Source organism: Dermacentor albipictus, chromosome 6, assembly GCF_038994185.2.
Source record: "Dermacentor albipictus isolate Rhodes 1998 colony chromosome 6, USDA_Dalb.pri_finalv2, whole genome shotgun sequence".
Taxonomy (NCBI): domain Eukaryota; kingdom Metazoa; phylum Arthropoda; class Arachnida; order Ixodida; family Ixodidae; genus Dermacentor; species Dermacentor albipictus.
The window spans coordinates 66,682,969-66,698,154 of record NC_091826.1 but is presented as its reverse complement, the minus strand read 5'-3'; the positions used below and the strand labels follow the sequence as shown (position 1 = coordinate 66,698,154).

At 46.5% G+C, this 15,186-nt stretch overlaps 1 protein-coding gene across 2 annotated transcripts in view; it reads right to left on the bottom strand.

Annotated features, from left to right (window-relative positions):
* Positions 1–10,244: 10,244 nt before the first annotated feature.
* LOC135916931 (phospholipid-transporting ATPase ABCA3-like) overlaps positions 10,245–15,186 on the bottom strand; it is a 98,014-nt gene continuing 93,072 nt past the window's right edge. For both annotated transcript variants that reach the window (XM_065450379.2, XM_065450370.2), the window contains 3 exons: positions 13,796–13,969; positions 11,932–12,154; positions 10,245–10,641 (listed from right to left, as the gene is read on the bottom strand). In XM_065450379.2, the coding sequence (XP_065306451.2) occupies positions 10,411–10,641; positions 11,932–12,154; positions 13,796–13,969 (628 nt within the window). In that variant the 3' untranslated portion in view covers positions 10,245–10,410. The remainder of the gene's footprint in view (positions 10,642–11,931; positions 12,155–13,795; positions 13,970–15,186) is intronic.

Here is a 15,186-nt window from a genome sequence, read left to right as displayed (position 1 = left end):
ACACGATAGAAGCATTCTTCCAACTGATACTGTGTAAGAACACGAGTGCCTCTAACTTTTCAATACAACCATGCCTACTTACTGCAGTCAACAAAAACAGAGTTATTCAATAGTCGTTTGGGCGTGTGCCAGCGATAATTATCATCACACTTTGTGTACCCTTCACCACATAACCTATCTGCACAGGTGGTCTTCGCTTGCCTCCCAGTGCCTTATATTAAGAAAACCATCAAGCTTAAGTTTCAACACCCCGTAAACTGGCTGCGACGTTGGCAGTACCTTGTGTGTTTACATTTATTAAATGCTAAATACCTTACCGCCAACAGACATCGTGAGATGGGTTCTGCAACATTTTTGGTTGTTGTTATTTATCTTTTTGTATCCACTCCTGCTAGGCCACTGTTAATAGCCCGCAACATCTATGAACAAAAAAATAACCAAGAAGTGCTAGTCTTACAATTTCTTAAACATGACTTCACTACACGTTCGCCTTCGATTTCGCGACTTGAGCATGTGTTCTAAGTAAATTATTTATTTGTTAATTATCAGATAGCATCTTTAGCCACCTGTACACTGCGACATCTGAAGTGTGTAATCCACAGGTGATTTTTCCAAGATATAGAGTAGAAAAACAGAAACAAATGGCGTGTACGTAGGCGTGCACAAAAGGCAAAAAGGTGTGATTTGATTTCGTTTTGCTCGGGACCGCAGGGCGGCAGGCAGAGCTCGTGGACTATTCCGAAATTCTTGCAAGAGGTGGGGCTTCCCTGGCCGCACAAGTCCCCAGCATCGAGACCCGAGCTCATCGGCACGCTCGTCAAGTCGTCGTTACACTTCGGTATACACATATTCTGTAAACAGTGTCCTGCGGTATACGTCAGGTGAGACGTAATCACTACAGAAGCTAGAAGCTTTAGCATGAATTTGCAAGGGTATTTTCAAGATTAGAATTTTTTTTCATCCTCTGTGGCATATGTAGCAAATATTTACGTATTTAGCTGGATAACTTGAAAAAGTAGACATTACTTACTATGCATAATTGACAAATTACCAATTACGCTAGTCAAACTTTTAACTAATTACTGCAGCTCACATGTTTCAGTGCACGAATTGAAGCCAGCGATTTTATAAGGCGCAGTCACTTGAAACGGATTTCGAAACCAACGGCAGTTCTGAGACAAGTGTTTTTAAACTTCAGGTAAAAATGCACTGTTACGTTTACTTTTTTACCAAAACGCCTGTTTATGGATTGAAGCTGAAAAATTACTGAAACACCAATGCCGTTTCTGGCCCACCTTAAGAACGCATACCTCGAGGCGGATGTCATTCTGAGAATTCACTCCAAGACAAAATGAATATTCGAATGATGAACAAATGCTTAGTAGTGAATGTTTAGACTGATTACTTTAGAACACATCGCAATTTCTTAATTGTAGCTGGTGTCTTTTAAAGTTATAAAGACACCAGCTATAATCAAGAAATTGCGATGCGTTCGAAAGTAATCAATCTAAACATTCACTACTAAGCATTTGTTCATCATTCCAATATTCATTTTGTCTTCTCATCCAAATAATATCTAGCTTTCAGAAAATTCAGCTCACAAAGTAAAATTGTTCTGTGTTCTACATGTGTGTTTTAAAAATTCTATTGACGATGAAATAAAGCATCGGAAAAGAAGCTAGCTACCCCGTCAACAAGTGTAGAATTATTTACTATGATATTGATCTTGTACCGTTTCTCAAGGTGAAGCACAGTGTCAAATACCTTGAACAAATCTACGAAGATTGCGTCAACCTGTTTACCGAGATCTGATGCTTTAGCAATGCCGCTAATGAATTCAACCAGTTGTTGTATTTGTGTCGAGACCACAATAACCATGCTGACAATTACTATGTCAGATTCCAGGTAGCCAATGATATGGTTATAAATTATATATTCGACTACTTTACAAGAGCGACAGGTTCGCAAGACAAATAATCCATAGTTAACATCTGGCCGTTACCGGACTTATATGAAGATAAATTTTTAGCACATCGCCACGAATAATGAACACATGCAATTGATAAAGACTTGCTGCGTAAAAATGTTAGATAATGCATCCTCCAAAAGTATTAACGAAGACGGAAAGCATTACAAGTGCCACCACGACCATTGGTTTTCTTAATATCGAGATTTACCACGTAGAGTGTGGCGCAGTGATATCATTGTTTATGTTACCATGCAGTTGCATGAAGTATTTTGAACGTTATTTGGAGTAAGACAGACTGATATAAGCTAAAACGGAGATGCAATTGTAGTAAGCTTGTTGCGTATCAGACAGTTCGTTAATTACAAATGTTGTATGATCCGTTCAGACGAGGATCGCTTAAAGCGGAAGCAACCTTACTGTAAAATGGAAGTATTTCACTGGTTTCGATTTAGTCTAAAATTCTTCCTTCACTTGATCCAAAAGAGGGGATTTCACAGGCTCACCAGTGTGTATTAGGCGCCGTAGCCTACCCACAAATAGGGGCAAATATTACCTCCCCACCCCCCGGTCGCCGTAGTTGGCGTCTATAACCTACATTATATTCCCTGTAAAATTCTATCCCCGTCTTCTCCACAGAAAGTCATCTGCAACGCGGTCCTGTCTGCGGTAGCAGCGTTCCGGCAAGCCTTCAAATGTCAGCCGCATAATCTACTCGTGACCGACTTCACATGGCCAGAACCACCCAACGAGACAAGCAGTGCTTCTGTGTAGTGCGCCGAAAACCCACAGTGCTGTGTTTAAGCAGGGAATTACGCTTTCTAATAGCCCCAGCACACCGTACTTTTTCTTTCTCTCAGTAATTACAACCCTTCCATTCTAAATGTATAGAATGCCTGACAATGTGGACACGCGAAGTGAACGACTATATTGCAAGTTTCAGCGAAATGTGCAGAAACTAACGCTCCGCTAAAGCGCTGTGCATTACTTCATGGAATCACAAAGCTGATGAACTCCGCTGCCCTCTGCGTTTGCTTATGGACGTGTTTTCGAATGTTTTCCTTATGAAAGGGTTTCCAGGAGTTCCCTCCGAAGTTCAATGATTCACCGCATTTTTTTATTGGAAAGCCTGCTTTTAGGCATGTTAAGTATGGTGTCACAAATTTACGAACAGATTTGTCTCGTGCACTTCCTCAATCGAGGTGACTTTTGCATCACGTCTCAAGGCAAACATGGTGATTTGTCCGCTGTGTGAGCAACGGAGGTGTAAAACTGCCGTGTATATGAAACACGTTAGATGTTGCTCGAAGACGAATTGCTACACGTGCTGTTTATTCATGGTGCTGTAGATCTGCATAATAAGTAATTGCTTAGAAAAAGTGACAGAGCCCGTCTCACGATGCACGTTGATGGTAATGCGTTCAGCAGTGAAGCAATAGAGTGACAACGTATTGACATCGCCGAAAGCACGTTGCATATAGGGCATGTACGGCAGCGGCACTGCTCCCTCGAGCTTCCTTCAGAACGTTCTGCGCCACCTAGCGACGCCCCCACGAAGTATGCACGTGGCCTCTGAAATGCATGGCGCGCCCGTGCTGGCGGACGCTTTGGAAAGTCGTCATGCTGCAGCCAGGCTCCTCTCTATCGCTTCTTGGGAATGCTGCGCCATCTAGTGACGCTGAAGCGACGCCATCTAGTGAAGTCCGCGCGCGGCCTCCGAGACAATCGTTGCGCGCCAGTGCCTGCGAACGCTTACAAGAGTTGATTCCCCGTGCATTCATATGGGCGCAGCTCGTTGAAAGCATTGGTTTAAAGCCTGCTTTTAGGCATATTAAGTATGGCATCACAGATCTACGAACAGATTTGTTTCGTGCACTTGCTCAATCGAGGTCGTTCGTTGAATAGAGGCGCATAACCCAGAGTATTTTGCGCCACAAACGGGTGCAGGCACAACCTACTGAAGCGTCTAGCTGCTGTCCTTGAGAAAACCTTGTGACGCGGGTTGGATTCTGCTCCAGCATCTCTCCAGTCATTATAACGCGCTTAAAGAAGGGAATTGCGCTAAAAAAGACACGGACGAGTAAGGACATGGACGGGCGCAAACTCGCGACTGATTTTATTCAGATAGATTTTATTTGATAAGCTCCATTGTGTCTGCGACCTGCCGTGCCCGTTTTTTCGGCTATTGCCTCAAAAAGTATTTAGTGCCAATAGAATTCACAGCTCTTTTTGGCCACGTGTTACCGTCTGTTGGTCATTTAAAGCGCCTCTGCAAAATTTTGAGATCGGAGCTATGGCGCCAAATCAGACTTTTAAATCACTGGCTGCGTTTGCTCGCCTTTAGCACAGACTCCGAGTGGATAGGTGAAGCCAGGTTACAGTCCTATCGGCGACAGACTTCCCAAGCGGTCGAATTTTGGTGGGGGTGCCTTTTGCTGAAGCTTCCAAAAGGCAGGCCTAGAGAAAAAAGTCTTGGCTATGCGATTTCTCTGCTGGCCGACACGGTACTACCAGCCAAGATAGCCGATGTGCTAAAGAAAAGACCTAAGTTCTGCATGGAGCCTAATGTGCCAGCGCACGGGTTGCTGTCGTTGAACCGACAAGTGGCGCGCAAAACTGGTGAAGAGGACCGTGAAAGGTGTCTTCTTGATGGGCTCGAGTGCCTGCTGCGTACGGCCACCAAGCCTCAAGTGTCTGCGTGCCTAAGACAGTCAACTGTGGAAAGGGACGCCGAAGAAGTCGTCTCTTTCTTCAAAGAACATCAGCTGATGCTTCTACAGGCGGACAAGGAGGGAGGATTTGCCGTGCTACCAAAGGGGATGTTTCACGACAACGCCGTTGAGGCCGTCGGAAGGAACTTTGTCGCCAAAAACGTGAAGACTTCCAAGGTAAAGGCTCAAGCCATAGAACTGTGCAAGGACTTGGCTTTAGATAGACTTTCAAGAGCTGTTAACAACTGTAAGCGCAATAGCCTAGAACTGTTTTTTACCGTGAAGACGCACAAAGATGACAAGCCGTTCCGGTGTATTAGAGTGAAAGGGATACGTGGCAACGAGATATTAGCTCTTCTCCAAGAGAGTTTAAGGAATTTAGTTATACAAGACCCTTTTGTTGTGAAGAATTCAGGTGATGTGGTTTCTTTCCTACAGTGTTTCTCATCATTTGGTTACGCTGTCTCTTTTGACATAGAAAACCTGTTGTTTTCGATACCGCATGATGACCTATTTTGTGCAGTTAGGTCTTGCATCGAAGAAAATGGTGTAGTAGATTTTCAGAATACTAGCGGCCTAACCGTGGACAATTTCATGAAGCTACTAGAATTTTATCTTGAGTCCACTTTTGTAACTTTCGACAACCATTTTCATGTTCAACGTCAGGGCATTTGCATCGGGTCTTGTGTGGCACCGGTACTGGCTACCATTTTCCTGGCCAGCATTAATCGTGATCTGGTGTGTCATTTGGACGACAAGATAGTTCTGAGAGTTTTTAGATACGTGGACGATTATTTGATTTTTAAGAAGCAACCCGGTTTGACGCACACGGTTACCGTGCAAGAGACCGTATCTGTCTTTAAACGACACGGGAGGGGTCTAACCTTCACCCACGAATTACCGGAACAAGATAGATTGCAGTTTTTAGATATTAACATCACTTTAACACCAGATCACACGTGTTGGATGTACTCACCACGAGCCCGGAAAGACCTGTTGCCTTTTGAGTCCGCTCATTCTAAGACGGTAAAACGCGCCATTGTTATGCTGTGCCTGAAGGAAGCCCTGCAGAGATCATGTGTTCACCTGGTAAAGGACAGCCTCAACAATCAGATTGGCAGGTTACAGAAGGCTGGTTTTCCCGTTTCCGTCGTGGCTGCTGTGGCAGAGAAGCTTCTGCAAAGCTTGAAACCTAGAACACCTCAAGAAGGTGGCGGTCAACCGAAGACCAGACCGGCGGTTCTCCCCTATATTACACATATATATACACATATGTACACATATATACACACGCATACATATACATACATACATACACATACATATACATACATACATATATATACATATATACATATATATACATATATATATACATATACATATACATACATACATACACATACATACACATATATACACATATGGTCTCCCACAACCTAAAGAATGTAGCCAATCGCTACGGTGTGCCGGTGGTATTTTCTGCCCCGCGCAAGTTAGCCTCTTTGGACCCCCGGATTATCTCCGGCGAGGAATGCGTGCGAGACTGCACGAAACGTCACGCCACCCAGTTTGTCAGGTGTTCGGTCGGGGCTGTGTATGAAATTCCCCTGACATGTGGAAAAGTTTACAATGGCCAGACGGGCCGTTGTATAAATGAACGACTAAAGCTATGTTCACACTGGGGTCGTAACGCGCGTAACAGCTCTTTCGGCGTGTCGAACGTAATGGCTGTAAAAAAAGTTACGACAGTTAAGCCGACACCTTTGTTCACATTTCGTGCAGCGTAAATTACGGCTTTTACAACAGGCCAATCAAATTTGGAGCTGCAGAATCGACGTCACCAGCGGTCCAATATGGCTCCTGTCAACATGCGAGCGCTGGCCGAGATCGAAGAAATTCACGCTCAAAACAAACTTATAGTGATGTATTCAATCGCACAAAGACGATGAAGGCGACGCAGAAGGCTTTGGAAACGGCAAGTATTTCTCGACAGGGCCGTGGACGGCGATTTTCACAACCGTTTCGCCAAGCTCCGAGTTGGTGACGCTGTGATGTTTCATAACTTCATGCCCATGTCGCCCCAGCAGTTTCGCTTCCTTGAAAACCTAGTGAGGCCACTCATCCAAGTTCGGAGCAAGCATCTGCGGCCATCGATTTCCTCGGCGGATCAACCAGATGAACTGAAAACAGTCTCACAAGGTGCACTGCACAAATTTTCACGAACACAGCCAACCTAATCGTGCGCACGGAATGGCGGAATGGCACATCCCGCGCCCGGAGCTGTCTGCAGACGGGAGGACGGAAGTGTCGTCAGCGGTTGTTGAAAACTGAAAGCTCATCGGTCATTGGCTGTGTCGCAACGGTCGTAATATAACAGTCGTAAATGTTGCCGACCCTTTAACACTCTCACCCACGATTTCGCGTGAATTGCGCACGTTGGTACCTTTACGTTTGCAGTCTGAACTAGACGTATACGCTTGTTGCGCTTCCGCTTACGCACGTTACCAAAAATCGGCGCCTTACGAACGTAGTCTGAACATAGCACAAGGGAACATAAGCTTTCTATGGTTAACGAAAAAGGGTCAAGTTTGCCCTTACATTGCGGCGCATGCCCTTTGCCTACGCCTGATAAGCATGCCAGCCTTTGCTGGCTAGAACTAAAATCTTAAGGCGCAGTCGTAACCAGGTAGCAAGTGAACTCGCAGAGGCTTTTTACATTGATAAGTCAGGTGATAAATGCGTAAACGATTCTAGTATCAATTTGTATAAGAAAGAGAAAACGTTCTTGGCATGTGCGCTTAGGCAATGATTGAATAAAAATTTGGATATAATTATATATACATATATATATATATATATACCCAAATTATTATTCAATCATTGCCTAAGCGCACATGCCAAGAACGTTTTCTCTTTCTTATACAAATTGATACTAGAATCGTTACGCCGACTTGGCCAACAACGTGCTCTCCTGGATTATAACGCGCCATATTCTGGACCGCATTCACCGAAGCAGTGGCACATACCTAATTACTCAAGTTGACGACAAGTCTTATTGCACCAAATGCAATACATCCCTTAACGTACATCATTTACTCTGGCCGTGCTCGCAAGCTCACATAAACAAAAAAAGCAATCCGGAGCGAAGAACTCGCTCCCCAACTCTCGGCCGTCCAGCCGGTCCACGACGCCGCCAGGAAACTCAACCTCCCGGTTGCGTCGTGGGAGACGCCCACTCCATGAGAGCCCAAAGCTCTCGTGGCCTGCAGGACCTGAATAAAGTTGATTTCCTTCCTTCCAAGAGCGGCACAGAACTGCTGGCAAATATTCAGTGACCCCAAGTCGGCGGCAAACAAGTTCATCGACCAGCGGTACCTACTCAGTCCCGCATCTACAGCTACCCGCGTCGGCGCTGCTTACCAAGGTGGGCGGAAAAACGGTTGGTGACACACATGCATTAATAGCTAGACGCCGTAAAGTGCGCGAATTGCTATGAGAATGCCAAACGCATTTAAAGTATCCTTTTCGTGATCTCCAGAAAGAGGAAAGCGTTCACGTAAGAGAGGGCACCTCTCTCAACGTAATGCATCGCTAGGCTAAGTTAGCAGCAGCACTGACAACCTGAGTGGCAACGATACGCAATAAAGTTCTCATGGCAAACAATCTTCACTGCGAGGGATCTCGAGCAAATATCTTGGGCGTAGCGTGGTGAACCAGCAGGACGAGAAAAAGCGGTCGTCCACTCTCCTTCATTTCATCCAAGGTTCCTTCGTTTTCTAGATTATCAATATTTGTGGTGATAATTCATAGTATTCATCTTCTTTCATGAGCACTTCCTCTTCTATTATATGATTCTTCGCCTTCACGTTCGGCTGCCGCATTTCTGAACACTTACATATTCGTTTTTTTTTTCTCCACTTTTAGTTCGTCGCCATGCCTCGCCTGCGTGCCGAAGGCATCTCCGAGCGATCTCAATCTGCCCGGGCCCAGTCCCTGAAAAACTTTCCAAATCTAAGCACACGGATATCGTCATTCCGCTCTACGACCATTAGACAAGCAAAAATGAAAGGCGTCCACACGAAGCAAAACTGGTCCTACAAGTATCTGCTCACAAACAACTTATGCAGCTTCTTCGCGAAGGACCATACGCACTTAATCAAATAATATGCAGCGAGGCGCAAGCCGTGCGATTTAAGAAAAAGTTATCACAGAAACTGCCGAACCATTCATTAATAAACTTTCTTCTTCTATCAGCTCAACGGCATATGGAAGTACGCGTGAATTATCAAGATGTCGTCAGGATGCGTGCAATGTGAACAGACGAAATCCCTCGGATTACCGAGCTACAAGCTGTTGCCGAAAAATTGCAGCATAAGGAAAATACTTTCTTGCTTCAATGGTTTTCCGAACATGCATGCGTCGATGCTGACGAAAGAGCTGACAAAGCTACTAGAAATGACTTGCAGCCGACAACCGGTGTCGTGGTTCAGGAACTGTAAAACGATTATGACGTAAAAGACGACCGCCTTCGCCGTAAGGTACTGACATAGGGATTCTCGAAGAACACTGAGAAGACGAGAAATGTACATCTGGTCACCGCCTGCTTCATTTCCTACAAAGCAATAATCACAATTTGCCTCCAAAAAGGAGGCAGATGAGTGTAGGGACAGGTAGCGAGTACAAACACGCGCGTCCTGTTCACTACCCTATGCTGGGGAGGGCGCGAGGTTAAGGAACTAGGAGATAAAATAAAGACGCGGGAGGGAGTCACTGTTCGTGGGAACATGCTTGACTGACCGTCACTCTTGCACCCGGGCACATTTAAACCAGTCTCCTTGAAAAACACATTCACTAGAGGTGGACTCCTCAACCGTGCCTTGAGGGAGTGGAAAATGGAAAAGGAATCGGCAGAACCCTTCTCACGATGACTGAAGACGGTAATGCGTGAAGCATTGAATTTATTGTACCATCAAAACGCTTTGGCACCATCGAAACGAGTTATGAGGTGTGGACTCAAGCAAAACGACTCTTTCGCACTTTCTTAATGACACTCGGTGCCATCTAGCGGTGCCGCCTCGAAGCCTGCGCGTGGCCTCCGAAATGCATGGCGCACCGGTGCATGCCAGTGCTCGGAAACGCATCATGCGGCAACCGGCATGTCCTATCGCGAATTATTTCTAAACGCGTAGCGCCTTCTGGAGGCGCTGCTGAGAAATCCGCGCATGGCCTCCGAGACAAGAAGCGTTGCATGCCGGTGCGTGTGAACGCCGAAACTGTACCCGCGCTTTCCCGCGTACCCAGTGACACATAAATAGAAACCCAAGTTGGAGACAGGCTCATTGAAGAGCAGCACATGCCCAGTTGTGGTGCAGATCGCTAAAGCGTTGGCGCGAAAGGCGTTCTTTAAAAAGCAGCACATAACCAATGTATTTTTGGGGCAGCCCGCTAAATCTTCAGGTTTGTTTCCATGAGGAAGCAGTCTTCGACTGCGCATAATTTGCTTGGCACCCATTCTTCTACACTGATGGTTTATCAGTTATCCGCCCCACGCATTACTTACACCGTCCAACTCCGTTCCATCTTATTTCATGACTCCTTGACCACTGAACAAAATAAGAGCACACAGCAGTGGCCTCCTCCTATCATTGTCTCTTTATAGGACTGCGGCGAGAGCGCTTCCATGAGAGACTCCTTCGCATCGGAAGTTTACGGAACCTGCGAATGCCGGGTTCACAGTCCTAGCGTGTTCGCCACGATGGGTGGGACGCCGCTCGGAGATCGGACCATGGCGGCCGCTGCCTCGCTGGCCTCCTTGCGTGTCACGCTCAGGAAGATCTGTTCCAGCGACGCGTCCGCTACGAAGAAGTCCTGGAGCTTGTGGCGCCGCTTGATGCGCGCCATGCGCATGAACATCTCGCTCCACAACATATCGACCCGCGACATCCGAAACTCCAGCAGGCCCTGCGATGCACGAAAAGGCAGTCTCATATGCTCTCCCGTGATGCGACATTAAGCGCGCGAAACCTTTTCAGCTGTTTTTGGTGATCCGGTGCTTCTAGTTTCCGTTTCAAGCACGCGCACGAGGATTGTAAAAAAATGGCTGTAACTCTTGAACTGATAAACGTCAAAAACCCCATTCTACTCGTTAAATAATACTCAGTTGTAGAATACCATACATAAGAAATACAGAAAGACTACTTTAAAAGATAGTTTTAAATGCCTTTATATACTATTTTAAGGTGTTGTTTCTCTCCTATACTTGTATTTCCGTCAGCTCCGATCGTTCCTGAATGCAGAAATTAATGATGAGCCATCTCCCGTTGCTATCCTTGAATGCGTTTAACATGTTTTGGGAGGTTGTTGCTGGTGGCGCTATGTTGCACTATGCGTCATGGGTGCCACTCCCCTTACCCCCGTGCCTTACCCGTACGCGTGGACCAACTGATGCTAAGATCTCCACTTTCTGGAGGGACAGCTCGAAGCCCCTTGCAATGTCTGCAACCACGTGCGATGAGCCGAGCTGCAGCGCTTCCAGTGAGAGAACCTACATCTTCAAGCAATAGCACAGCGTCTACACGACAGCGTCTTAAAAGGCTAGCTGTCACGAGGAAAGAATACGTGAAAGCTCACCTCGCCACCTTGGAACCATGGGGTACCGAAAACTGGTATCAGGGTCCGTCAGTACTTTTTGCCTAAATGACGGTACAGTTTTCATTATCTAGTGTATGATAAAAGCCCGCCTGGTCGGAATGATGACAAGTAAAAAAGGAAGTTGGCTTGACACCAACAGAACAAATTTAAAGCGTTCTTAAGTTTCAGCACCCAACACTGGTGGTACCGTACTACCATGCGGTTTTTAACGCTGTGTTAGGTTCCTATCTTCCTATCTGTTAGTTCCTATCTGCTAGCTATATCTTCAGGATTTCCCACGAAGACATTTGGGCAGTCATGACAAAAGAGCGCGTAGTCCCCAAAAAAAGCTTAACGCTTTTGAAAACAAAGTTTTTGTGCCAGCTTTCGAAACTGGCGACGATGTTGGCGATGTAGGCTTACTTATGAGTCATACTGAACAGGAACCAAGCTTAGTGCAACGACAGAACTTGGATACAAGAAGGAGCGCTGTCTGTGTTTCGTCCCGCCATGTGTTCGTGTCCTGGTGCTTAGCTGCACTAATTCGGCTGTGAGGCTAATACTGAAGCCGCACTTCATAACGAGCGGTGATTATAGGAAGTGCAGTTGACTTATGCGCACCTCGTAACTGCTTGCCAACTCTGCTTCCGGAAAGACCTTGCACACATCGCTGACCACGCCCTGCTGGTAGGAGAAGTCCTGCTTCTTGTCGGGGTACGTCTTGACAGTAATGGTGTACCCTTTGCCGAACTTCTCTTTCAGCTGACTCAGCGTGCCAAGGCACTGCAGTTTCCCAGCGTCCATGATGGCGATTCGGTTGCAGAGGAACTCGACGTCCGACAGGCTGCACAGTGCAACAGCCACGGTGCGCGCGGAAACAGAAGGTGAATACACGTAAAGATATCCAACGCACATCGTGCACATCGCAAGGTGTACTAAAGTATGAAGTTATTCAGAAAATTGCGCTCCCCGGAAGCAACGGCAAGACGCAGACACCTCAGCCGCGCTATGCGCGCATTACATGGGGTATCCTTGATTGTTCCTCCGCGACAATGCCGGAGTTCCCGAGACGGTGTTTTCAGCCAATGAGCATTGCGTATGCAGTGTCTCCGGCAGTCCTGGACAGCCCACGACGCCAAATTTAGGAAGCCCACTGTCTCCGTGTTCAGCCAACTTCACTTGCATAGAAACTGATCTTTCAAAGAAGGCATAGGAGGCTTAGAAAGAAGGCATAGAAAGAAGGTGTAGAAAGCATCGCTTCATTACGAACATTATGCGATTCGACATGCATACTTCTAGCAGGGAGGATACTTAAGCATCGCGCGTTCTTTCACAGTGTAACTCCGCAAAAAATGTACCCGGTCGCTGGTATACCTGTGTTGGTATAGTAGAGGTAGAAACAGTTAGGTCGATTCGTTATGCGGCTGTAGTCCTGCGTTTCAGTTATTCAGCAAAGCAGCGGCAGCGGCCACAGTCGGCGAAGTCTGGGACGGTTCGCATCGAATGGTTAGCTTAATTAAAGGTAGAGATGTGCACAGGCATGCAATGGCCCGAAAGCCTGCACACATGCCTGCCCGTATGCCGACAGGGGTCGTCCATAAACAGACCACTTCGTCTTTCCGTCAAGCAGCAAGTCACGAAGCGAGGCAGAGACCGACAGAATCCAGGGTTACGGACGCCGTGTCATCCGTGTCAGCGACGCGTGCTTAGTGAATACCCGCGAATGGGCCTAATTCTCTTTCTCTGCCTTCAATGGTCTACAGTTTTGGGAGGCTTAACAATCCAAGCTTTTCAATTTGCGGGAAACCCGAAAATCACGTCCACGTGGTTAGACCCTGCTGAAACGTTTGCCAATCCTTACCTGATTATCTGACTGATACTAAAATATGTCGCCCTCCCCGCCCCCCCGCCCCCCCCCCCTCATGCGGAAGAACCATTATCAAGAATATTTTAAAGATGACCTGGAACAACTTCAAAATCCAGCATCTATAGGTTCATACAATCTTTCACGTCCTGCGACATCAGCGTATCATGAAAGCGGAAAGCAATGCTCCCTTCTTTCAAATCGCCGTCATATTGCAAGCCTCTGTCTTTTTACAGCTCAGTGCGTCATGCACCTTGCACTGTATGCCGCGCGCATATATCGCAACGCATCGCCCATCCACTTCATGGTTCCCGAACAGGTTTCCGCACTGCTACTTTTTCAGCCTCATTTTTCTTTCGGGCAGCGTCAGACTGCAGCGGCCTTCGTCACCAAGTTGCGTCTGTTGGCTGCGCATCGATGTTTTCGGAAAAGTTAACAAAATTTGCATTTCAATGAAGCAGCAGCGTGTAAACCCGCCCCATACATATTACCTTTGACACAGTCAGCCTACACAAAATAAACTGTAACACTGAAGATGTTCACGGCTTGTTAATCTAAGGTGCATTCACGGCGTCATTCACATAAATTCTTATGCGAAACTGGTACCAAAGGCACACCAACCCATGAGAACTCAGCAGTATGGATATTTTGCTGGCTCGCTGGAGCGCGCTGATGTAGTTGACGATGCGCTTGCGCGCGGTCGTGGAGATGGTAGCGTACGGCTCGTCCAGCAGTAGAATCCGGGGCAAACCGATCATCGAGATGCAGATAGAGAGTTTTCGTCGGTTTCCAGCACTGCGAAATGGAGTTGTGCCAAAAATTTCATGATTGATTCGTCGATTCATTGATTGATTCATAGATCCGCCCACTCATTCGATCAATCAAGTGAGCGAACTGGCACGTGAATGCAGGCAAGTGAGCGAACTGGCAGATGAATGCAGGCAAGTGAGCGAACTGGCAGTTGAATACAGTCGAATGAGTGAGTGAGTGAGTGATTGAGTGTGAGTTAGTGAGTGAGTGAGTGAGTGTGAGTGAGTGAGTGAGTGAGTGAGTGAGTGAGTGAGTGAGTGAGTGAGTGAGTGAGTGAGTGAGTGTGAGTGAGTGAGTGAGTGAGTGAGTGAGTGAGTGAGTGAGTGAGTGAGTGAGTGAGTGACCATAATGAATGTAGCCAGAGAATGTTCTATGTTCGCAAACAATAATAAACTTTGTTCGTAACTTGAATACCCTCGTGACAAAAGCATTCGTACGAGGACGGAAGGGCTCCAAAGTATACCCTAGCTGTAGAGTTGGCAATTAGCTTGATGTGCGCCAATCATCAGCCTGTGATTTAGCGTTGTTAGAGCATCCGACAGCACACCTCTAATGTAAGTTGATAGTTGACGCAACATCAAAGCAACTAGATATTTTCAAGGTTCCTCATTGCGCAAAAACAAACATGATCGTCGAGCAATATCACCTCGTCGTATCAATCGCTTACATTAAACTTTCCTTCAAGCTGAAAAAGAAAGCAGACTTCAATGATACTTTCTTTTCCTGCGTTTTATTACTGCGAATATCAGTCTGAAACACACATTATTTCAGTACCACCCCATTTTTATACTAGAAAACTCCTCAGCTTCTCAAGCAGCGAAAATTCCTAAAATATTTGTGTTCCGGGGGGGAAAGTACAGGTTTCTCAGCACAAAACTGCAGTTTCTCTTCCCGTGTCCTGCGGCTGCACAAACTTTTGCTTGCTGTCTTAGAGCAGCGCGTATCCACCACGTGGCCTGCTGCTTTCTATTTCACAACCATTTATAGCCGCCGTCCGCTTCTATCGGTGACTGCGTATCATTCTGAGCACTAACCTAAATAATTCCTCTAGGTACGAACGGCGTGTCATCAACCTCACGAGCCTTGCCTCGGCGCCGCAGGAGATTAATCTCTCACTCACACACACGCCACCATGAAGTCCCATTTCCGAGCTCATGGCTGCTTTACCGAATGTAAGTAGATTTAAATCCTCAGCCTAGCTT